Consider the following 25215-nt stretch of genomic DNA (forward strand, 5'->3'; position numbering starts at 1 on the left):
CATTTAAACCTTCTGGAATATTTTCACATTCTTCTCTTACCACACAATGTTTCTTTCCAAGATTCCACAGACGCTCCTTCCACTCAATTGTGTAGGCCCAAGAAGTTATACTGACAGCCCTAATTAAGCATTTATAGACCTGATTTGAGGGCCATACTGGGTGTTATGGGCCCTGAATACTGAGGTAAAGGTCTGAACACAGCAAGGGCCTTTTACAAGGTTTACAGGACAATAATGCCTGGTACAGCCCAAGATTAGGCTCCATAAACATTTGATAATCTGTGACGCTCATGAAAGACTCAAATGTTATTAGACCCACAGCTAATCCCCCTGCTAGCGCCCAGGCGGATTTAATACATAAATCTGCCTGCGTGGTTGCTGGGAATGGGCTGTTGGTACTGGCCACTCTGCCTCTAGCACTGGAATGGGGTGTTTGGAACCATCTTTAGGCTATACAAACCATTCTACGGTCTATGCTGGTTCTTATAGCATGCAGCTTGCTTAATGAGAATACGATTTGTACATTCCGAGGATTACGATATATCTATATAGATCATGCCAGAGGCCAGTACCGAGTTTTCTGGGCCCTGAAGACCATGTTAAACGACCAAGCCTAGCAAGGCCATTGAACAAGGTATACAGGCCCATTATTCCAGGTACCATCCAAAGGTGGGGTCTATAAGGCTGTAATAACTTGCCTTGCCCTTAATACTATATAGCATGTTTATTCGTTATGTAGCTCCCCAGATATTTTGGAGTTCCGCTCCCAAGATTCATGGCCAGGATAGCCAAAGGTGAGGGTCCATGGAAGTTGTCGTTCAATACATCTGGCAGATCACATGAGCAACTATCGTATATGGTATACCAGGGGGTCTGCAACCTTTGGCTCACCAGACGTTTTGAACTACAACACCCATGAACCCTAGCCAGCATGGTCCATATTAGGGTGACCAGATTTGTGAGATAACAAATGGGGAGGGCCAAGAACCTAAAAAGACTACCCCTCTAAAGCCATCCCTTCCCTCCCTGCCCACCCTCCTCCTATACCCACCACGCCACAGTATCTGCACATACATTGTGCAGTTTTCATGGTGATTGTAAGCACGTTAATAAGGGGATGCTGCTCTGGTCAGTTAATGCATGTAGCTGGTACCTGGAAGGTTGGCGGGTACAGTGCATCCTCAGAGGGCAAACTTTTGAAAATATTATGAAGCCTATTTATTTTAGAATTATTGGCGATTAAGTTGTCACCTTGCCTTTTGCTCAAAACCTGGACTGTCGCCCTCCATTTCATAAAACCGGGACATGGATTTTAATCTAAAATCTCTTGGGATGGGGGGAGGGATACAGTGCTGAAATCTGGGACAGCCCAGCAGAACTGGGGCGTCTGCTCACCCTTTTAATGGTGAAAGTTCAAGGTAGATGTAGTTGGACATCGGCAGAGCCGCAAATTGTAGTAATACAAAGAAATTGTTGGAAAATAAATCTGCCTGGGGAGTTTCAGGAAGTTGGCTGCAGGTGCTCCTGCACTGCTGGTAGACTGGGAATGCAGCGTTCCGAACAATCCACTGGCTATACTGAGGCGATATGCCCCGATGTGGACCTTTGGGTAACGGCCCGACGCCCAAATAAAGGGCCAGAGCGAAGGACATACGAGCCATTTGCACCCTGCGAGGCGCACGGAGCCAATGAAAATGCTCAGAACAGATCAATAGTGAAGACGGACTTCTTGGTTTGAAGGCAGCACAGCGTGGACCGCAAGTAAAAAGGTACGTTTTTCTTTCATTATTACAAAGTTTAAAAAAGACATTAGCACGTGTGCCATGATCTACACGGGTGCTAATGGCGACATGCTCCTCGGTGGCTGGACCCAGCCCGTTACCCATAGGGCCACATTGGGGCATACCGCCTCAGTATGTCCTGCAGATTGTCCAATGAGAAGGTTCGTTGAGCATACCAATGCATTTTTATCAATAAATCTATTATAACATATAGTGCCGCACACAGATGGAATAGTGGTCCCAACGCAAGCCTGTTTCCGGACGGAATGGGCAGCTGTTGCTGTAAGAACCTTCGCGTTGGTTATTAAGGGCCGACTTCCAGCGAGGGCAGGCTGGGACATGCCATCGCGCTGGCTGCCTGGCTCCCAGGGCGCCGGTCTCTAAAAGCAAAGATTCCACTGAAAAACGGCGCGCACGACACTGGCGGTGCCAGACTGTGAATCAGGGCACTTCCAGCGCAGCGCCATGACTCATTTCCGGTTCAGAAACCTATGACTGGTGCATCTCCATCCCCAGTGGATGAGCTCCAGTAATCGGCTGGAGGAGTGGGGGGGAGGCTGTGAAATCACTCATGCTTTGACCAATTCACCAGGCACTGGGGGAAGGTGTAACGACCAGTGCTTCAAGGCGCAGCGCGTTCACAATGACGCGTCTACCCAGTGTTGAGGTGGTGGGGCGCGCATCCTGGGATAATCGAGTCTGATGCTGGGGGACCTCTGTGGAACCCAAAGGCCCCATATCTTAAGACCACGTGACAGGCAAGGCAGTGAGAGCATTGTGGCGAACCCGAATAGGACATGGAATACTACAGTGCCGGGGGAGATGTGTGCTTGCACCATACCTCCACGATGCCGCCACAATGCCTTCGGGCTGCTGTGCGCTTTATAAATAATAAATAATAAATAAATACATTCTCTGGAGCTACCATCTGGACACCTTGATGGTGCTACATATGTATTCCTCTGCTGCGCCCATACACACTCCATTTACACACGGGGGACTGACTACCAGGGTCTTGGCCACCCTTGTATAACTATAATGGCTCAAAATGCACACACGCCTCCTAAACCTTTCGCTGATTTTCTGGACCCCCAGTCTCTCGGAGGGTGTTCAATCAAGAGCATGTTGGGACCATTATTTATTTATATATATATAGTTCTAAAAGAACTTTTACAAAGTGTTATCTCAAAAGTTATAATTCTGGCGAAAGGCGCTATAACAAATGACCAAATGAATGAATGATACATAATTATATATACACATGTTTTATGTAAAGTGCTTTGGCCAAAAGTGCTATATAGATAGCAAGTTATTATTATCCTCATGATGCAGATCAACTCACTAGCTGTGATGAAGTCCAATGATTGGGTGCGGCAGCCCACTTTGTCGTGCAGGAGCCGGGGGGGCGAGGGGTAAGGTGCTGGATGGATCCCCTGGCAAACCGCACCTGTGACCATGGCAGGTATTTGTCACAAGGGCACAGGGGTGGACTGGGAACCAAAAGAGGCCCTGGAAATAATTTTCAAAGTGGCCCCATATTGCACATCTTGAGCAAGCCGAACCATTTTCTTATGAGAAAACTTTAAAATAAAATACAAAAGAGGCCCAGGGTGCAGAGGCCCACCGGGAAATCTCCAGTGTGCCATGTAGGCCAGTCCAGCCCTGCAAGGGCACCCCAGGCTACACTTTTTAGGAGGTTTTAGCTGTCAACATAGTTCCAGAGAAGTGTAGGGAGTACTCGGATAAAACCCCCATTATGCCCACCACAGACCCAGACATTCAGACTACTACGAGAAAGCCTTTTTCTGTTTCACGCCCAGGAGGAGACCCTCGGGCCCCTTTTTTTGTTGGTCGGAATACTGAGAAGGTCTACTGTTTTATGTTAATCCTGATCACTTTCTTTTTGCCGTCGAGAATAAAACCTCCTTTAAAATGTCACACCTTGTCTGCATCTCGTGGGTTCCGACACTACTGCGCGGCACAGCCCATCATGTGACACTGTGCCGCCTCTGTTGAGGGTACTATACTGTGCAAATGTCGACCTCTCAAAATGAGGCACCTGCCAATGGAAATGTGGAAGTTAGAAGTAACGGGAATACCTGAACATTTCCATGACAAAATCCGACTCCGCTTCCAGGGTCATTAGCCGTTTCTGCTCGGTTGGTCATAGACGGAGCGTACTTTCCCTGTAGCGCAGAGGAATCTACGTTAAAAAAACGAATCCCAAAAACTCGAGTTACAAAATTGCGAAGCCGACTTGTTTGCATTTTGAAACGCGGCTTTTGGGTTTATCTTCACTTGTCCCCCGCTTTACCACTGCAACCCCCGAACCCTTTATACCGTGCAAGGGGAGCAGGGAACACCTCGTACACCTTGTACGGTGTAATGGGAATTCGTCATTTTCGTTTACTGCCGAATACACAGTAAATGTGCATTCGTTTTTTGGTTTTCGTTATTTTGGTACGGTACCAGAGTAGAGATGTAAAGACGGCTTGAAAAGTGCCAATTTCAATACTGTTTAAACAAGTTGCCAATCTACCTAATGTATTTATTTTATTTTCCAGGTGTCTTTACTAACCACGAAAAGAGATTCTTGTGCGTAAAATGTATTAGAGCCTGTTTCATTCTCTTTAGACCAGAGTTGTCCATCTCCAGGCCTCAAGCTCCGAATCCAGATGGGTTTTCAGGGTACCCTCTCATTGATATTTATGAGAAGAAATGTGCATACATTCAGAATCATGGCATGCAGAACTATCTCATGAATAGTAATTAGGGGCATCCTGAAAATCCGACCAGTTTCCTGCCCTCGAGGCGCAGAGTGGGGCAACCCTTCTTTAGACTATCAAAGTGTGGAATCCAGGCTCTAACCATCAGTAGAAGCCTGCCTTCCAGAGGCGTTGTTGAGGGGGCTATAGCCCCGGATATTTTTGTTGCAGCTCCGGATAGAAGCTCAGGAGCTACAACCAAAAGACTAGCTAGCCCACAGTCTCGACAGTCCCGACATTAGCGTAGCCCCGGATGTTTTCCAGACCTAGCAACACCCCTGCTGCCTTCAGTGCAGCTCTTTCATTCTCACTGTTGTTGGTCCTGAGCAAGTGGGCAACCTTGGCATAGAGGCTCTTGTCCCCTGTAAAAGGCTGCATTCCAAGCCTTCCTTTGCAATGTGTAGGCACTGGGCAAGGAGACCTGCACAAGCGGAGCCCAGGGAGTGTCTTCCAGTGTATATGATATGATATGATAGGTTATTTATAATGTGCTTAATACCCAGAGGTTTCTAAGCGTGGACCCGGGGATCGAACATGTGTTGCTCCATGTTGTCTTGCTTCCAAGGTGAGCACGTTACCGCTGAACTATCCTCCCGAGACATATACTCTAATCGCGTTGGAGACCTTAACATCGCATGCTCTTGTGCGTCAGGTGACCTTTGCCTTTCTTAGAGGCCCTCACCTTGGAACTGGTAACTTGGGCAGTGATCACTTACCCCACAAGAGAGCTTCACGGTGAGGGCTTTAACGCTTCATTAAAGCAGCTTCGAAATGGCCTACGTTCCCACACAGTTGCAACATATCAGTTGTTACTCGGGTGTCAATAATGTGTACGCTATTACAACATGTTTTACTAATCTGTTCTCGGGGATACCCTAATGCTTGGGGGAACTTCTTGATAGTCCCATCCATAGTGTGGAGGAGTTTGAATTCTCCCAGAGTGGAGACCCCATCCCGCCTCCCTGCTAGCGGATGTACCTCGGCGCTCACCTGGCACCCTGTCAAAGGAGCCTGCATTCCTCGCTCTCTATAAAAGATGGGCCTTGTGCCATGAAAGCCCGCCACATTCCTCGCTTATCTGGAAAGCCGAGTCTAGTCTTGCATTAAACTGGGCCCAGTGAGCACCCAGAGCCGGCCTGCCCGCCCAAAAGCCTCTAGGATGACATTTCAAAACAGAATGTGGACGTTCACAGGTTCAGAGTCCTAACAAAATAAGCCAATCTTCCATACTTAATCCATGAAAGACCCCTCAGCTTGGGGCGTGTGCTGCAGAAACAGTCAATATTCAATGGCTATATAATCCAAACATACATATTCCACGCACTACGAATTGTGGGGGCTGGGACTTAATCTTTTAGAAACATTTGCTTTTAAAAAAAGCAAAACATAGGGTGCCGAGATTGTACAGCAGTTTAGCAAAAACATAGGGTGCCGAGATTGTACAGCAGTTTAGCATTCCAAATCTCACAGATTTCCTTGATGCAAGATTGAACTGAAAAATTGATGAATTAACGTTTTTATGTTAATTATTAGGGATGTCTTTAGACACACCAGAACTTGTTTAGGCTGTTTCAAGGCTCGATATGTGAGGACAGATAGATAGACCGCTATATGTATATTTGCGTTGATAGCAATGTCTTGCTCTATAACCTGTACAGCTGACCTTTGCTCCTGAGCTAAGTTTGCGCTATAAAAACATATACAGCATGTTGGTATTTGTAGAACGCCCACCGGTGTTCGAGTCCTAGTGGGCGGAGTGATGTCACAGGCAGTGAACGTAAATTTCAAGAAATTCACCTTTCCCAATTCAAGAAAGTTCACATAACAAACACGTTTTCCCCAAGAGAACATGTTTCCTTAAAACATTGCGAGCTAAATGTGCTAACGTGTAAGAAGATGTGTCCTGAACAGTAGAAAGTCAATGAGTGTTTCAGATTAATCCGCTAGAGGTTCTTGTGGTTTTGCGATTAAGTTTCTTGCCTCATAGCCGCGCGACCTAGGCTTGAATCCCGGACACTGCGGTTTCAACAAGTGGAGACAGCACATTTTCTTTGTTGGTTTTCTTAATCAATTCATTGAAAACACACAAGGGGGACGGAGTACACCCTCTGTAAAAAGTGGGCGGACACTGTCCACCCATGTGCGTGTTCTCTCGACATGAGCTCTCATGCAGAGGCGTAGCCAGGATTGTCTAACAAGTAGGGCCTGAAGCTAATGTAGTTGGGCCCATATCAGAGACACTAGGATTTGGTTTGTTTGCCCGTAACGGAAAGTTTTGCGGCTGAAAAGACAGTAGCTAACTTGACAGTTACGGTCCACAACCCAAAGTAAATGTCTCCCCAATCATATCCTACAAATACACCCCCCCCTCTTACTTAACTTTTGGTGGCACACCTCGTTGTTTGCCGCTGACTCCCTGCTACACTGGTTCCCTTCACTTACGTGCTTGCAAACTGGTGCTGCAGGGTCCTTTCCTTTTTTTCCTTTCAAACTTTATTCCCCTAGGCGGGGGACACCACCGCAACCCCCATTTCCCTTGTTCGCTATAATGGTCACGTATAGCATATTTTATTGCATTTTCGGTTATATGGGATTTTCGTACAGCCTGCATTCAGTCAAATATACTAATATGTCTATTTTTTTTCTGATATTTCCAAGACATTAACATCTGTAAATGCCCGCACACTGCTGCCGAGTGGGCATTTACAGATTTTGGGTGGGCCTTGCCTGCTCAGGCCCTACCCTGTCTACGCCTCTGTCCTGATGCCAACCTAGCTGTATAGCACTAGTGCAATCGACAAGGGGTAGCACAATTTAGGATTGTATACATAGTAACAGGGTCCACAGTCTTCTGACCACTTCCTGAGCTGCCTTTAAAAGAGACCGCCCTAGAAATGTCAATCAGAGAAGACTATGATGTGACAGCAGTAGGGGTGGGGAGGGAAGGCGTGTCACACATAGGGGCCGAAAAAGGAATTAAGTGTAGTATGTAAGTGGATTTTGGGGGGCTGTGGGCAGGAGATGGTTAGTGAAGGGGGATGGTGGCCTGGAGGGGTCGAGTACTGTTTGGGGGTTTGGTATGGGTCGTACAGACAAGAAGACAAGGGCAGGATGGGGTTAAGCAGATTGGACAGAGGGAGTGGTGGAGGTGTAGAGCAGGGGGACCCCCCCCCCTAAAATATCAGCCAAATCCCACCTGTTGGAGGCCGTTCCAATGCTGTCAAAAAGTTATCTTTTTTGGAGTGGCCTCCAATGGGTCATTCCAAGCCACAGAGCCAGGTAAGGAGGGAGGAAATAGTTGGAGAGTTAAGGATCTAAAAGTTCTCGGGGAAAGGGCGGGTGTGCAGCTGGGGGGCATAGCGGTCCTGTAGTAGGAGACAACTGGGTATTTTGTACACGGACCTTCAAGCCACAAGCATGTTCTATGAAGGTGCGTGGCAGTCCCTCGAGCAGCGGGTCGCGCAGTGGCATCCTTTGAATGCCTCTGTGTGACGTGCTGCCAGGGGGAATGTCAGAGAGAGATGGTTTCTTCTATGGATGAGGGTGCGGCTCCCATGTTAGGAGCAGGCTACTAATAAATCCTAAAATCTTCCTCCACACCTCTGCTGCTGATCAGTTGTTCATTCCTGCAGCTGTGGATTACTTGGACTCGGTGCCACCTGCTTTCTACTGGCGCAAATGCAGCCCACAAACAGTAAACAAAGATCAAATTCTTGTGACGAATCAACTTCCGGGGCACCAGTGGTCCAGGGATGAATATCGGTTTCTAAACCATCAATCAGCCCCACACCTCTAGTACACTAAAAGGGATCCGAACAGATTGGAAACACAAGTAAATTATAAACATCCTTGTCCAATTTTCGTAACGTGGTCGGAACGGCAGGCTTATCTCTGCATGGTTGTGGATCGTTGGTTAGTTGCAACACAGTGAATATACAATTATTATCCAAAGATAAAAGGGACTGTCCAGTCAAGGATTTATAAAAATATCTTCTTCATTATTATTATAACAGACAGTTCTAGCATACTTCAAAATACAACCCACCCTGTAACAGAATACAGAGTACAGACAGTTTCACGAAGAAAAGGGATGCACTCTGGATACTGACAGGAAGTTAGTCGGTAAAGCAATCAGTCTCAACTGTTTAAGCTTATTTGGTTTCAGCACCAAGGGGTCATAAATGATACTAGGGGCATTCGGAGAAGGACCAGGGGGACAGAACCACAATGTACCTGGTGCTTCAGATGATCTTGATGTTTAACAGCGTCAAGCTGGTTCCGGGATGCTTTGCAGCTCCTGCAACAGAGTTCCAGACAGGAGACAGCTGTGGGAGTCAGGTGGCAGGCATTTCGGTAAGCGAGGCTGGACGGACAGCTGCAGGCTGGCCCACACGGCAGCTCAGGGTCAAGAATCGTTGTATCTGTGCTGGTTGGCGGATCTGGAATGCTGGTCGAGGTGTATTGGGTGGCTTTAGTGACTGCAGCGTGACAACAGTCAGTCATGCAGCCGGTCGCGCTTCGAGTGGTCGACTGCCTCGAAAATGTCCTTAAAAGATGGATGCTGGTTGATGCTTGTAGTGGCAATCCTCCTAGTTTATTTGCTGGGCATGTGTCATCCTTTAAGGCGGACGGCCCAAAGCTGGGGATAGTGTTTGCAGGCAACAGCCTTGTTCTTTTGTCAGACTCTCTCTGGCACTTCCCACCTAGGAACCTTGCTGGCAGAGCCCAGCAGGGCATGCTGTGTGCTGGCTGGGTACCGGTTCTGCAGCTGCTGGATGGGTCCTCCGAGGTCAGTATTTCCCTCTGTTCCCTGGGAGATGTTTATGGGAGGGATCTTGCTTCCCTCTCAGAAATGCTGGCCTTCCATCACTGCGGAAGTTATAAGGCTGACTGTACCTTCAGCCAGGGTCCAAATGTGTCCTAATTCCTTTCAAATTCATCAGATGATCTGTCAAAAGAGGGGCTCAACCCTCTTTTAAAGCCAAATGGGGCCCTCGTGATTGGTGCAGGCTAAGCCTACCTTAATGGACCAATCCTGGATCCCCACCAACAATCTTCTATTATTGGCGAGGTCATAACCAGAGTGCTTTGCAAAAGGAAATGTAAGGAATGACAACATGTAGTACTAAGACCCACCCATCTTCCTGTCTTTTATGGATCAAAGTCTCTCACTGGTTATTTGAGCTCTCTGTGGCTCCTGATTAAAGTGTAGGTCTCCCTTGAAGTTTGTGGCGAGAACAGACTTTCTGTCTCCATCAAATCACATACTCCTTCTCTCTGAAAGGGGGGCCCCTTCCAGGGGTTGCCTACTGTAAACAGTTGTCCCAGACATGACATTCACTGCCCTTCATACAGAGGGGTGGGAGCAAGCTTCATGCTGACACATGGCATATCAAGAAGGTGTTGGGGTTTACTACCCTTTGTTAGTTCTGTGGCCAGGCCTCTTCGCAGGCCTGCTGCAATGAACTCTCATTAGTATGTGCTGTCATCACACAGAACTACAATGGGCAGGGCAGAGCCATGGAGCTATTGATATTTAATTAGGCTGGCCATGGCAGGAGGAAGGTGTTGCCTTCCCTCTTCCTGAGATGCTTTCATGTACTCCTGGCTGTCATATTCCAGCTAAATGTGACTGGGAGGACACTGCATGTAAGCTGTGTACCCCCAAGAGTACACTTAACTATGTTTTTGTTGTGCAGCGAGCATAGGAAAATGTGTGTGGATTAGCCCCACACATTTTCTGAGGTTGATCTCCCATCATTCCATTTCTTACAAAATTTTAAAAAAGCCCAGGTGAGTGCCCACTCCCTGTCCTGATGGTCGAATTCCTCACAGTTCTTTAGGTGTCCTATTCTTTTCAAGCACATTGGGAATCAGTAAAGATCAGATTGCCTGGTTGTGCCAGCCATTTCCAGGAGATTGTCAGGAATTGCAGCAGGTAAATTATGAAAGGAGAACATATGCCCTGAATAACCTCATATCCTGCCAAGGTTAAGGAAAGTTAAGATCTGCAGCACGGAGAGCTTCAATTTTTTTGTGGTTATGTGCATTTACTCAGCGACCTTGACTGTTTTTATGGAGGGTTTTGTGAAGTGGGGAGCTGCACCTAGTGAATTGTAACAGAATGGAGGCAACAACACAGGCACCACCTGCATTTCAACTCACGCCTGCTGGACCATCCATTGTGTGGGTCCAATGGAAGATTTTCAACACCTACCTATTTGCGATTGGTGGGAAAGGATTTGACCCAGAGACGAAGCAAGCCATTCTCCTCAACTGCTTGGGAGTGAAAGGGCAAAAGACCTTCAAGCACTTGCCTGTGATTCCTTTTGGTGATGGGCAAGGGAGATGCTTCAGATGTTTATGAAGGCACAGAGCATGCTCTGCTTGCCCAATTTGGTCATCATGTTGTCATGGAGCGCCATCCGTTTCTTCTCACGCTTGCAGCAGCCAGGTGAAAAAGTGAACATGTTTGTGGCTTCCCTGAGAGGATTAACAACAAATTGGGAATTTGTAACACTTAATGACAGTTTAGTACATGACCAGATAGTGAGATGCACCGTGGACAGGCCATCGCTATGGCTAAACTGGATGAACAATCTTCAATGTACTCCATGACTTTCAATGCCTCCAGTGGGGATGTGAACAATGTTGGAAGCAAGCCGTTAAGCGGTTGAATCCACAGCCTTCCTCATGCAACCTGGTCAGGTCTGGTTCTTCTCAAGCCAAAGGCTCCCAGAGTGAACATTATGTGTTTCGTTTGTGGTGAGGGAGACCACTTCTCCACCAGCACACGTTGTCCTGCCGAGGGCAACATGTGCCAAATCTAATAAGAAGGGGCACATGGCAATAGTGTGCAGGAGCAGGGGAGATGTGCGATGAATTGAGGAGGAAGACAACCTGTTTCATGAGGGTGTGAATGATCTGCTTATTGTCAATGTTGATGGGGAGGACGTGGATGCCCCTTGGTGCGAAGTGAAAGTCGATGGGCACGAGTTGAGAATGATGGCTGACTTGGGTTCCAGGTACACAGTTGTAGGGGCCAATGTTTTACACACACTTGGCATTACTGTAGGTGAATTGGACCCTCCTGGCATATGTCCTAAAGGATATGGGGGCTCACCAATTCACATTTTGGGGTCAAAATCTGTCGAGATTGCTTTCAAGGATAGAGTAATAGGAGGTGTTCTGTATGTAGCAGACTAGCTTGTGCCACTGTTAAGTTAGAGACACCAAAAAGGACTATGTATGGTTCTTAACCACAATGCCCCACAACCAGTTATGTTTGTGGGAAATTAATGGAGTGATCGGTTTCATGAGGTGTTTGCCGACTGCCTGGGTTGCTTGAAGGTGTTAAACCACAAGATAATTTTTCAAAAAGGAGCGAAACTTGTTGTACACAAAGTTTGTTCTGTTGCTCTGTTACTGAGGGGAAAACGTAAGGCTGAGCTGGACAAGTTGTGGTTGAATGATGTCATTGAACCTATTGAAGCTGCTGAGTGGTTGTCCCTGGTGGTAATTGCCAAAAAGGAGGATGGCAATATTGGGATGTGTGTGGACCTTAGATCCCTCAACAATAACATCTGGGTAGATCGACATCCATTGCCCAAAGTGCAAGAAATTATTACCCTCCTGCACGGCGCCAAATATTTTTCCACAATTGATTTATCTAATGCCTATCACCAGATTGTGTTACATCCAGATTCTAGATCCTTGACTTAGTTTGTTACTCCGTTCGGTGCTTACAGGCTTAAAAGGATGCCATTTGGGTTGGCGTCTGCCGTGGGTGTCTTTTGAAAGGGTTATGGAAAGATTGTTTGGAGGGTTACCCTATGTAAAGTGCTTCCAGGATGGTATTTGCTCCTGTACATTATGAAGAATATGTGTGTGAGGTATTGAGGATTTTGGACCAAGCTGGTCTCACTGTCAAGAAAGAAAAGTGTAAGTTTAGCATGACAGAAGTGTTGTACCTGGGGCATGTCATTGATTGGCAGGGCATCAGGCCCAAAATTGATTTGGAGGAGGCAGTGTTGAAGGCTCCAGCTCCTCAGAATAAGAACACTTTTAAAGCTTTTTAGGATTAGCTGAGTATTAGCCGAAGTTTATAAAAAGGGTTGCAGCCATTTGTGGCCCTTTGAGGGAACTTGTAAAGAAAAATGCCAAGTTTGTGTCAGGCATGGGGTGCCAGGGGCATTTTCCGGCATCAAAAGCAGTATTCCGAGTGCCCCCACCATCAGCATGCTTAACCTATGTGGTAAAAATGTTCTCAAGACAGATGCCAGTGCTGTGGGCTTTGGATCTGCTCTCATTCGGATTCAGGCGGGGAGGAAATGTGTGATAGCGTTTGCTTCCAGGGCCTTACAAGGTCCAGAAAGAAGCTATTCTACTGTGGAAAGAGAAGCTCTGACATGTTTTTGGGCAGCCAACCACTTAGGTTTCTTATTGTGGGGTGTGCCATTTGTTTTGAAAACTTATCACAAACCTTTGGTCCATGCCTTAAATGGAAGAAATGTGGGTGGACCCCCGAGGATTAATCATTGGGCTCTTGCTCTTCAAGAATACAGGTTTTGATTGTCTATGTTCCAGGCTAGAAGAATGTTGTGGCAGATTGTCTTTCTCACCTTCCTCTTGAAGGGGGGGGAGCAGATTGGTGAGGAGGGTTGGTCCATGATTGCAACTATTGGTCAGAATGAAGTGTTGAATTTGGCCAGGTGGCGCGTTGAGTGAAGCAGATGAAGAGATGGCTAAGATCCGCCAATTGTTAAAGGATGTTTAACCAGAGCGGATTGTTGGTGTGTATGCACAGTTTGAGCAGGTTAAGGGAGAGGCGTGGATGGATGGTGAAATTTCATGCAGAGGTGAGAAGATTGTTACTACAAAGGGCATAAGGAGTGTCATTTTGGAAATCGCTCACAAAGGTCATCTAGGAAGGAATATGACCCGAGAGTGGGAGAAACATATTGGTGGCCCAACATGGACGTGGAAGTGGTGTTTTTGGTTAAAAATGCTATGCCTTACGCATCAAGTGATAAATTGCATGTGGTGACAGAACCCCCTTTGTGTCCCATGGAATTTCCAGTGAGTCCTTGGTTGAGAGTAGCACTGGATATATTTGGTCCTTTGCCTAAGTTGAAACATGTGTATAGGCGCGTTATAAATGCCATATCATATCAAGGGAAGAGATTTGTGTTTGTGCTTATGGACTATCATTCAAAGTAGCCTTTTGCTGGGTGGTCAGATGATATCACTGCCAGGTTAGTGGTGAAGTTCCTGGATGCTTTTACCAGTTTAAAAGTGGTGAGCTTAATTCAGGATATGCTTTGGGTTTACAGGACCACGCCCCATTCCACAACCGGTGTTATGCCTTTTGTGGCATTGAGGGGCAGGAGATCGATTGATGAGCTGACCCCGGAATGGCTGGGAACTTTGGGTCCAGTTCAAGTAAACAGAGCAGAGCTCATCAATAGGGCTGAGAAATGTAAGGAGAGGTATAAGCGGTTGTATGATATTAGGAAGAGAGTAATACACCATTTGTGACTGGCGATTTCGTCAGGGTGAGGAATCCAAGGGTGAGGGCTGCAGATGCCTTGCATTTGTCTACTCTTAGGAGAATTTTCAGGGTTCTGGGTACAGTTGTGGTATTGGAGGATAACACAAAAGGGAGTGTAAGTCAATTGGTGAGATGTCAAGAAATGGAGCATGAGTCTAGAGGAGTAGTGCACAAAGAAGTCCTACAAGAGTTGCCTGGTGACGATGGCCAGAGAGGTCTGAGTGGAGATGTTGCTGTGGGGTCTTGGGATGAAAGTGAGAGAAGTAGTGAAGACCAGGGGTGTTGCTAGGTCTGGAAAAGACCTGGGGCTACCCTAATGTCGGAACTGTCAGAACTGGGGCTAGCTAGCGTTTTGGTTGTAGCTCCTGGGATTCTATCAGGGGCTACAACCAAAAGACCAGGGGCTATAGCCCCCTTAGCCCCCTCTTAGCAATGCCTCTGGTGATGACCCCATGATTGAGAGTGGTGATGTAGTAGGTCAGAGTGTAAATGGTGCAGAGGGAGAAGTGATGAGAAAAAGTTCTGGGAAAGGATCATCAGAGAGGTAGGCCTGAAAAAAAGTGATGAGCCGAAGATCAGGCAAGAGGAAGGTGGTGCACAGATCTGGCGACCACCTATCGAGTTCAAAGACTGTGTTGAGTTTGTTTAATTAAGGGGGAAGGTGTGGACAGGGATCTTCCAGCCATGAGCCTGTCCTGTGAAGGCTCGTGGCTGTCTGCTGCGTCCCTTGTGCAGAGGCATCCATTGAATAGCTCTGTGCAACGCGTTGTTCGGGGGACTGTCCGAGAGAGACGGTTGCTTCCTCGGATGAGGGGGGCGGCTCCCATGTTGGGAGCAGGCTACTCATAAACCCAAAAACCTACTGGTTCCGGCTCCTTTCTTATCCTGGTATCTGTGACGTGCGAGTCACGTTGCGCGCATGCGCGAGCCTCGTTCGGGCTACGCGCATGCGCAGTTAAATAAAGTGCGCCCGTGCCGGCAGTTACGGCCGGGACGCGAAACGGCCAACACCGTGTCCCGTGTGTTCCTGCATGAATGGGCGCAGGAGTGCATGCAGGCAGGCCCGAGGCACGGGCGGCCACACAACATCGTGGCAACGAGGCGGGACACCAGCGGGGCGTAGAGTGAATGCTTTCATTTTCACAACGCTGCACCGCGGTATGTTACGAACCCGACGCGAACACAACGGAGGTGTTTTCACGCTTCGTAGACAGCAGTAGCGGCCTGAAAAGGTGCTCGTGCGCTGCTTTTTACCTGAAAAGCCTCTCGCAACCTAATTTTTGGAAACCCTGCAGTCTTCACCAAACAGGAGGACTGTACCTCAACTAGCCGCCACCACCCAAGGGGCAGCTGGTGCAACATTCAGGCAACTTGGAGGTTCAAGGACTGCGCAGTGTTCCAAGATACGTCCACTAGTCATCCAAGGCAGGTTTGCGGCCTCGAACCCACCACGAGGTGCCTGTGCGACCTGTGAACATGGCAGAGAGCGACGGCGAACAAGAGGCAGCGAGAGTGGTGGTAAGGAGGCAACAAGGGGCGTTACTTCCCATGCAAGAGTTCGACACGACGGGCCCCCCTTCCAAACTAGGCCCGAGGTGGCTGCTGTGGATCAAGAAATTAGACATGTACTTTACTGTGACGGGGGAAACCGATGACGACGCAAAGAGAGCCACCCTGTTGTACTCGGCGGGCATGGACGTATTAAGCATCTATGAGTCCCTGAATCTACAGGTAACAACCTATGACGCTGTCAAAGCTGCTCTTGAAAACTACTTTATCCCGTTGTCCAATGTGGACTACGAGAGATTCCTGTTCTGCGGCGAAAAGCAGCAGGAAGAGGAGTCACTCGACCAGTTTTGCGCTCGCCTGCGTCAAATGGCTACAACTTGTCGGTGGGACAATGAGGAATCCATGGTTCGAAATCAGGTCCTCCAAGGCTGTGGCTCAGGCAAGTTACAAAGGCAAGTTTTTTAAGGGAGCCGGGTTGGACTCTACAACAAATTTTGGACAGCGGCAGGACTTATGAGCTGGCGGAGTCAAGGGCTGCCAAAATGGATGCTGCAGTGCGCCCGGGAAAAGTGGAGGTGGCTTTTGCCATTGGCAAACAGGGGGCATCGAAGGCTAAGTGGGTCCAAAGGCGCCAGGACACGGGGTCGGTGCAAGGGGCGTCATCTGTGTGCCAATACTGTGGATATGACCTTCCACACTCCGAAGAGTGTCCGGCCAAGTTGAGAACATGCGGCAGATGCAACAGTCCTGGTCATTATGCACGGATGTGTCGTGCTCCTGCTCCGGTGACCGTAGAGGGGCCCCGCCAAGGCGTTTGGCGGAAGTTCAAGGAGGCAGAGGAGCGTTGCCGTACTAGAGCAGGAAATGCAGAGGCTCAACTTGGCAGAGGAAGATGAGGAGGAGGAGGTGTTCTTCATTTCAAGTTTGGCCACGGGGGCGAGGAAGAAGAGGCAACCGAAGTGTGTTGTGGACATTCAAGGGGTGCCGACACAAGTACTGGTAGACACGGGAGCCTCAGTGTGTGTACTGGCGTCCGACCACTACCAGTCCATACCGGGCCCACCGGCGCTGGACGTTTCAACGGCGAAAATATTCACGTTCGGAGGAGATACACCGCTCCCCATCAAGGGCGTTTTCGTGGCACCGGTGTCCAGAGGAGGCAAGACTATCAAAGCTCGTTTCTTTGTCACAGATGTGAGTCCTCGCTCTCTACTCAGTTGTGCAGCTTCTGAGGCCCTCGACCTGGTGCATTTCGCATGGGAAGTTTACCAAGTCGACATCGAGCAGTTACTGGGCAAGTTCCCAGGCATTTTTGAAGGCGTGGGGAAATTGAAGGCTCCTCCGGTTTGTCTGCACATAGATGACACCGTCAGGCCTACGGCGCTCAAGCATCGTAGAATCCCGTTCCACCTCAGGGAAAAGGTTGAAGAGGAGCTTTGTTTGCTTGTGCAGATGGACATCATCAAGAGGGTGGAAGGCCCTACGCCCTGGGTCTCGCCCATTGTGGTAGCCCCCAAGCCGAAGTAGCCTGGAGCGGTGTGCATATGCGTAGATATGTGTCTCCCCAACGCCGCTATCAAGAGGGAGAGACACATCACACCCACTCTGGATGACATTATAGGCGAACTGCAAGGCGCAAGAGTGTTCTCAAAGTTAGATTTGCGAGCAGGCTACCATCAGCTTGAACTCCACCCAGACTCCAGATTTATTACGACGTTCACGACGCATGAAGGCCTGTACCAGTTTAAGCACCTGAGCTTCGGCATTTCATCAGCTGCCAAAGTCTTCCAGAACACCATCAGGGGGGCGCTGGCGGGCCTAAAAGGTGTTTTGAACATGAGTGATGACATTCTAGTATTCGCAGAATCTGAGTCTGAGCACATGAAGAGGCTGGAGTGCACACTAAAGAGGTTGGATGATTTGGTACTCACCTTACATCGCGAAAAGTGCGAATTTTTCAAGGACAGGATCGGGTTCTTCGGATTCATCTTCCATGCCAGCGGTGTGTCTCCAGATCCGGCAAAGATTAAAGACATTCGTGAGGCCGACGCGCCCCAATCCCCTACCGAGGTGAGGAGTTTCTTGGGGATGGTCAATTACTGCGGGCGCTTTATCAGAGGGTTGGCCTCCCTGTCGGAACCCCTCAGGGCGTTGACCAGGAACGATGCCGTGTGGACATGGGAGAGGGAGGAGCAAGAGGCCTTTCAGCGCCTCAAGAATGCCCTGTCGGATGATGACACCATGGCGTATTTCAACCCATCAGTTGAATCAGAAATTGTTGTAGATGCGAGTCCTGTGGGTGTTGGTGCAGTGCTACTACAGCCAGACAAAAGAGGGGAAATGAGACCCATCGCGTATGCGAGCAAGGCACTCTCTGACACTGAAAGGCGCTACTCGCAAATTGAAAGAGAGGCTCTAGCTATCCTGTGGGGCTGTCGCCACTTTCGGCTATACATTCTGGGCAAGCCTGTGGTGGTCGTGACTGACCATAAGCCGTTACTGCCCATCTTGGTGGGAGTGTCGTCCAAGCCGCCTCCCAGAATCGAGCGGTGGATGCTGGCCCTGATGGAGTATGGGATGAGGCTCGTGTACAGGCCAGGCATCAACAACCCGGCGGACTATCTGTCGCGCCACCCCAACAAGGGGAGTGGGGACCTGAACGAGGAAGTGTCGGAATGCCAAGGACTACTCTGCCACGTCGTGGAAGGGGCATAGCCAGTGGCGCTGTCGAGACTCACCATCGCAACTGAGTCATCCAAGGATGAGGTGTTCCACATCATCAAGGCGGCAGTGAGGAGTGGTGACTGGAAAGCTGTGCTAAGGGACAACTCCAGGCGGCAGCTAGAAGCCCAAAAGGACCTTCAGGCGCTCTGGAAGGTGAGGGATGAGTTGTCCATTTCGGATGATGGGCTGCTATTGAGAGGGAGACAAATTGTGATTCTGCAAGCCTTGAGGAATCACGTCCTGGAGTTAGCACACATCGGGCACCAAGGGGTCGTCAAGACCAAGGCGAGGCTCCGTCCGAAGGTGTGGTTCCACAACCTTGAAGGGATGGTAGAGCGCTTTGTGGGAAGGTGTCTGCCATGTCAAGCAGCGGCTCCCGGGGACAAGGCCCTACCGATTAGGTCGATGGAACGGAGCGAGAAGCCCTGGGGAACTGTCCACGTGGATTTTGGATCGACTGGTCGGGGCATGTACTTTTTAGTGGCTGTGGACCAATGGTCCCGATACCCGGAGGTGGAGGTGTTGGAACACATGGCGACTGAATACACCACTAGGGCCCTGGACAAAATGTTCGCGACACATGGGTTCCCGGAAATATTATGCTCGGACAATGGGCCCCCGTTCACAGGCAGTATTTTCGCCCAGTACCTCAAAGACAGAGGCATTCACCACCGGAGAGTATCCCCTCTGTGGCCTCGCGCCAATGGGGAGGCCGAAAGGTTAATGCGCACTTTGAACAAAGTGCTAAGAATTTCCGCTCACGGAGGGGAGGACCGTCCCAAGAAGCTAGTGGAATTCTTAAGAGAGTACAGAACCACCCCACACCAGTCCACGGGGGTAGCCCCCGCTGAAGCACTGTTCGGACGCTGCCCCAGAGGCATGATACCGGAGATGGAGGGCCGCGGGCCAGGCGTCATTGACAACGAGAAGGTCAGAGAGGATCGCATGGCACGAAACCAGCGAGAAAGTGAAAGGAGGGGTCTACAAGACAAAGAGGTACGTGTGGGGGACGCAGTGCTGGTCCGTAACCGCCACCCCGAGGGCAAGTTGTCATTGCCCTACGAACCCCACCCATGGAGAGTCACACATGTAAAAGGGACCATGGTGATGGCAGCCTGTGCCCGCAGCACAGTCACTCGCAACAGGTCCTTCTTTAAGAGAGTCGATACTTCAGCGGATACGAGTGAGCCGAGCGAGAGCAGGGCTTCCGAGGAAACCCCGGAGGGTCGAATGGAGGACATCCAGAGGGAGCCTGGCCCAGCTGAGGATGGCCTCCGTGGAGCTGTGCCAGAGATGTCCAGGTACCCGATGAGGAGGGGTCGCCGACCGCCCTCATACCTCAAGGACTATGTCCTGGACTCGGGAGACTGAGCCGGGGTGTGTGAAGTCGTTTCTCTGGGAGTAATAAAATGTTGGGGGGTGTTCCAAGTTTGGACTGTTATTTCCACATATGTTGGGTTTGTGTTTTCGTTAAAGAAAAAAAGGGATGTGACGTGCGAGTCACGTTGCGCGCATGCGCGAGCCTGGTTCGGGCTACGCGCATGCACAGTTAAATAAAGTGCGCCCGTGCCGGCAGTTACGGCTGGGACGCGAAACGGCCAACACCGTGTCCCGTGTGTTCCTGCATGAATGGGCGCAGAAGTGCATGCAGGCAGGCCCGAGGCACGGGCGGCCACACAACAGTATCCAGTTCACTTATGCCCCACAACATCTTTCTTGAATCACTGCGTTTTCGGTTATTTTCTGAAGAGCGGGATAGATGCAGCAAGACTTGTGGGCTAAGCATGCTGTTCCAGAGTATTGATATATAGCTTGAGAAGGCTCGTTTCATTATATCCTCCTTTTCACACATCCTAACTTCCTGTCCGGCAATGTTCTACCTCCCCCTGTTGCCGGAGTGATTGGTTGGATAAACGAATTAGTCTATAAATGAAAGGGGGGTGGCAGGTGCATATTTCCTTCCTAATTTACATGGAAAATAATTGAAGGTTCACCCAGCCCCGCACTTTAAAGCTTGATAAATAAAATAGTGCCCGACTTTTACGTTGATTAAGATGCAGATAAATCAATTGCTGAATGGGGGAATTAGAATGTGTTAATGAATTATGGATGGCCATATCCAAGGATTAATTTAATGGATTGCCAGGAATTGCTGACTTCGTCAGTGGGTAGAGTGAAAGCTACATAATAAACGGATGGGCGAATTATCATGGGGTTTGTGAATTAAAGTATTACTGAATGGGTTCGTGTATTTATTGGGCGCTTGATTCACTGAACGGCTGTCCGTCTCGGAAGCACCGCAGGAGCGACAGTAGTAAATATACACAAGACGGCGACCCCTTCCATAGGCACCTGTGGGAGTGCCCGAACCTTCTTATTCCCCCCGCTGTACCTACACGCTTCTTTCCTGAGGAGGGCACATGTCGTGGCCCCCTGCGGGAGGCGCACACCAGTGCCCTCCTGTGTGGAGACCCGCGTGCCCGCTTCCCTCAGAGCGACAGCGCGGGCGCCCTGGGCTCAGGTGTCCTTCCTCACACGCGCTGGCAGGCCGCCAGCCAATCAGCGGCGCCCGAGGGTGCGCGTGGACCGAACCATGCAACCGCCACTCGCTTCAAACGGCGTGTGTAACCGTCAGGTGGCCGTGTTTACTTTAACAAAGGAAGTGAAGGGGGGGATCCGATGCCCCGGACGGCGCGAGCCCACCGACGGTGACGGTGGAAGGCGGCGCGGATCACGCTCCCCCCCCCTCCCTCCGCTGGCAGTGGTTCCTTCCACTCGAGTCTGCCAGCTCCCCCTACCCTGGCGGCTCTTCAGGGGATGGAGGCTGGAGGAAAAGCACCGGCGGGGCAGGGGAGCTGCTGCGGAGCCCTGGGCGTGTCTGCTCAAGGTGTGAGCGCACTCGAAGGGGCTGCCCCGTGCCCAAAGGACGCCTTTTCCCAACTGGACGAGCCGGGGAGGGGGGCTCTGTGAGGAACTACTCGCCCGGAGGGCCGTTACCTTCTATGTAAGGCGCTGATGCCCCACGTATTGCGCGGAGTTACTCACCTGGAAAAGCTGCCGCGCCGCCTGCAAAGAGCCCCCTACTAGAAAGAACTCGCCAGCCAGGCATGCCCACACCACACGCCAGCCCCCCGCCGCTGTAAAATGCTTCTGCCAAGGACTACTCCTTAACTCTGTTGCGCAGCACCACAGTTGCTGCTGTTTTTTTTTCTTCACTGCACCCCATACATTTCCCATGCCCCTTCTTGTGGCGGGTGTCTTTCTGCTCCTGCAAACTCATTTATTTTTAACTTGCATTTTATCCCAAAGGATGTTCTCTAGAGTGGCACATTTTTAAATGACATTTGATCTCACGTTCCTTGTGGCATTTCTTTCGTCCTTTGTTTTTATTGTCAGCTTGTCCGTGTAATGTTTAGACCCAGAAGCACGCTTGCAAGTCCTTCCCAGTGACTCACCTTTTTTCCTGACTTGTCCCCCCCCCCAACAGCCATTTTAAAATGTATCTTTCTTCGTCTTGAGAAGCAGGTGTGAAGGGGGAGACGTGGCCTTCTGGTAGTGTGGTGGTGTTTTTTTTTTCAGCAGACGCCCATGTGTGCTGGTGTGATTTGGGAGAGAGCTACTTGTTGTTCTGGGAATTCGTGGCCTGGGGTCTAGTGGACAGCTGTGACCTGGATTTGGACCCCAGTGCTGGAAATTCGCCTTAGCTGGAAATCCCATCAGAAATGTCAACTGAACCCATTCAAATGTTGGGATGCAGCCTCTTTTGGACCTGTAGCACTGGACTGTGACCCCCTGTGCTGGGGGGGGGGTCTTGGCACTGGAGACCGGTTGAAATCCGTGGCACTGGCCTTGAGCCCCTCGTGGTGGAATTCATTACCCTATCGTCTTTTTGACTGCTGCATCCTGGATTGAGCCGCTCTTGCTTGGAATGTATGTCCCTCTAGCACCTTTGCTGGGAATAGCTAGACTGGGCAACTGGTGGTTCATGGCCATGCTTTTGGAGACTGTTTGAGGGGTAACCCATTCAGAGTCCCCTTTTCTTTGAATTGATGCCACTGGGGTCTGTTTGAGAGCTGTGAAGCGTAACTTTGCCCCTTATGGTGTGAGCTCATGCATCCAGGAGTCCTTTTTAGAGATTGGGCTTGTGGTGTGAATTCATGCTCAGCCGACCCCTTTGGGAGCATTGTCATTGGGCTGTAACTTTTGAAGTGTGAGCTCTTGCTTCTCGAGTGCCTCTGAGAGCCTGAGTACTGAATTGAAACCCTTATGGTGTGAATTCCTACCACCAAAGACCCTTTGAGTGCTTGTATACTGGGCTGTACACTTCCATGCCCTTGGAGTCTTCTTTAAAGCTTGCACAGTGGATGGGACTCCATGTGGTGCAAATTCATGCTCCTGAAGTCTGTATAAGAGCTGTGACCGCAGTCGCCTGAGTTGCTCATATCACAGGGATGGAGCGCTTCTGGGGTTTTGTAAAGCAGATCAGAAGATCTAGGAGACGGAAGGGGAAGAAGTACCGCCCCGAAGAGGACTACCATGAGGGCTACGAGGACGTCTACTACTATGCGTCGGAGCATTTCCGCAGTAAGTCTCTTAGAGCGGCCCACTAATGCATGCATACTGCATAGTAATGTCAGCGTGCATGGAGATCACTGATTTTCACATATTTCCTACCCACGTGTTTTTCCTGAGGATGAGCAGTGTGCACGTTCGCAGCACGTTCTGTATATGGTCATCTGAATGGGTATCTATTTGGTACCCGATAATATGCAAAGAATCGGCAGTTGCTGTGTTAGCTATGTCTAAAAATCAAACTAGGGACTCTTGTAAATAGAATAAAGCAAACATTGTATGCAAAGTGGCATTATAAGCTCTAGAGACGTTTTCAGAGTGGACGAAGCATGATTGAGCCCTGCTGGATCTGGAGAACCTGCAGATATCATTTTAACTGTGTATTTGATTTGGGACAATAATACGGCTTTCTATTTGGCATGTGAAACCTTTACTGGCATGGGCAGCCTGTGCCCCTCATTTGAACCTGCCATGGTTGGCAGCGATGTGCCAGGGCGTCTCTAGTTCCTAGTGTTTGCTGATTCTGTCAAGACCCGGGGAGGCCGACGGGTACTGGATCTGGTTCGTGTTTCAAGGGTTATTGACCTCAGCATCCTAATGTTACCGACCCCTTTTGAAAAAAGCTCTTAGAATTCCATTCCACGTGCCTCCTCACACACAAATTGGGACATTTTATGTGTATGCTATGAAAAAAGATCAATACGAAACATTCTTAAGTGATTTTGTGAGCTTTGTGAATTTCTCTTTTGCTCTCTGTCCTATTGTTTTTGCCAATTCAGTGTCAGTACAAATTCAATTTCGATGCAAATGTTGTGCAAATTATGTCGTCTTTTTGCAAGTGTGATATTGGTAGATCAGCGGGAAGGTTTTTCTGGTGCAAGACCACTTCTAAACTAACCGGGTTTTATAAATGTAGTTATTCACATATTGATTCATGTTGGCTTTCACCCCCATTTCTACCGGTTCCCAAGTAGATGGTGGAGAGGACCACATATTTGTGGGAATACATTCCAGGGTAAGATCCGTTTCCATTCCTCCGTAATGTAATGCAGTCTTGTATTGTGTAACTTGCATCATTTTGGATGCCTGAGACATCAAATTAGCCACACTATCATAGGTCTGCTTAAGTGTTTCAAAGTGGGCTAGGTTTTCTCGTTGGAGACACCACTCCTCCTAACTCCTGTGTCTGGTCACGTTGCGATAATGTTCAGCACTTTAGATGGTGTACACAGAAGCTGCTCTTAACCTACCCATGTTTAGTCTACAGCCCTGGGACTCACCCGTGGGACGTTGGAGCTCCAGATGAGCGGCATATGTGTCCATTCTAATCCATAAAATCGGGCTGGCACTCGGGAGGAATAGTACTATGGTGTCTATGCAGCTCCGTGGGTGCATTTCCACCATTTACATCCATCGACGGGCCACAGTGATGTGTACAGGTGTTTCATGATGATAAGAAAGCTTTAAGGATAAAAATAGGGCATCAATTATTTTTAAGTAATTACTCAATTTAAGAAAAGCATGGATGACTTAGTATTGGTGGGGAAGGTGGTAGGGGTGATGCCAGAGTAACGCATGAACAGGTGGGTATTTTCAAAAGCCAGCAATACAGTTGCATTCTAGAGCCCCACGCAATGCATCTTGAAGGTCCCATAAGCAGTATGTTTGGATAGGTCTTTAGCACAGAGGACCTCCCAGAAAACAAGAGTTTTAGTGTCTACTTAAATTAAGATTAGCGTAGAATTCGAAAGTTGGGGGTTGGGGCAAGTTTGAAAACGTAATTCTCCTTTTTCAATAAGAAGGGTTTGGGAACATGGAGGTGTTTGAAGCGAATTACTTGCAAAGTTTTTGATCTAGAAACATAGACCATAGATCTATAGTGTTGAAAGACTTGAGAGAAGACGCGCAGAGCTGTGTTTTCATTCGGTCAGCGGTTCATTGCTTTCAGAGCCATTTGGTGTTTATATAATGGCATTTCCTAGCCACTGCTTCTGTTCCAGATACAGAAGAGGTAACGAGGGGGTGTCCTAGAGGCTAAGCCTCTCGTGGAAGCAGTAGGAGAATGTCTGTTTCCCGGCTTTCCTCTTGACCAATCATGTAATCCTAGGTTGCTTAACTTGGTTTTTATCTGACCCCCTTCCAATTATCTGCTGAACAATGGACCGTGCTTAGATATTTGCTAATAATCGGTATTGAGGGTAATGTGAACTTATCTGTGTCTGTTCAAGACTGTCCTGACTGTTTCACATTCGCAAAGTGATGGAGACCCCGTGCAATTTATGACCACACCTGGAAATGCTTAAACATCGCACAG

The 25215-nt window shown here is 49.1% G+C and overlaps 1 protein-coding gene across 13 annotated transcripts in view; it reads left to right on the top strand.

Moving 5' to 3' along the window:
* The window catches only part of GRIP1 (glutamate receptor interacting protein 1), a 1760673-nt gene that overhangs the window by 466378 nt on the left and 1269080 nt on the right, over nt 1-25215 (top strand). For 4 of the 13 annotated variants that reach the window (XM_069629734.1, XM_069629735.1, XM_069629741.1 and 1 more), the window contains exon 1: nt 20963-22913. The exons of 2 other annotated variants lie outside the window; for them this stretch is intronic. In XM_069629734.1, coding sequence (XP_069485835.1) covers nt 22781-22913 — 133 coding nt within the window. In that variant the 5' untranslated portion in view covers nt 20963-22780. Of the gene's footprint in view, nt 1-20960; nt 22914-25215 lie in introns of those variants that run through there. 7 more of the 13 variants (XM_069629732.1, XM_069629733.1, XM_069629746.1 and 4 more) reach the window with 3 other exon arrangements.

The sequence above is a fragment of the Ambystoma mexicanum genome, chromosome 12 (assembly GCF_040938575.1).
Source record: "Ambystoma mexicanum isolate Mex_15411 chromosome 12, UKY_AmexF1_1, whole genome shotgun sequence".
Taxonomy (NCBI): domain Eukaryota; kingdom Metazoa; phylum Chordata; class Amphibia; order Caudata; family Ambystomatidae; genus Ambystoma; species Ambystoma mexicanum.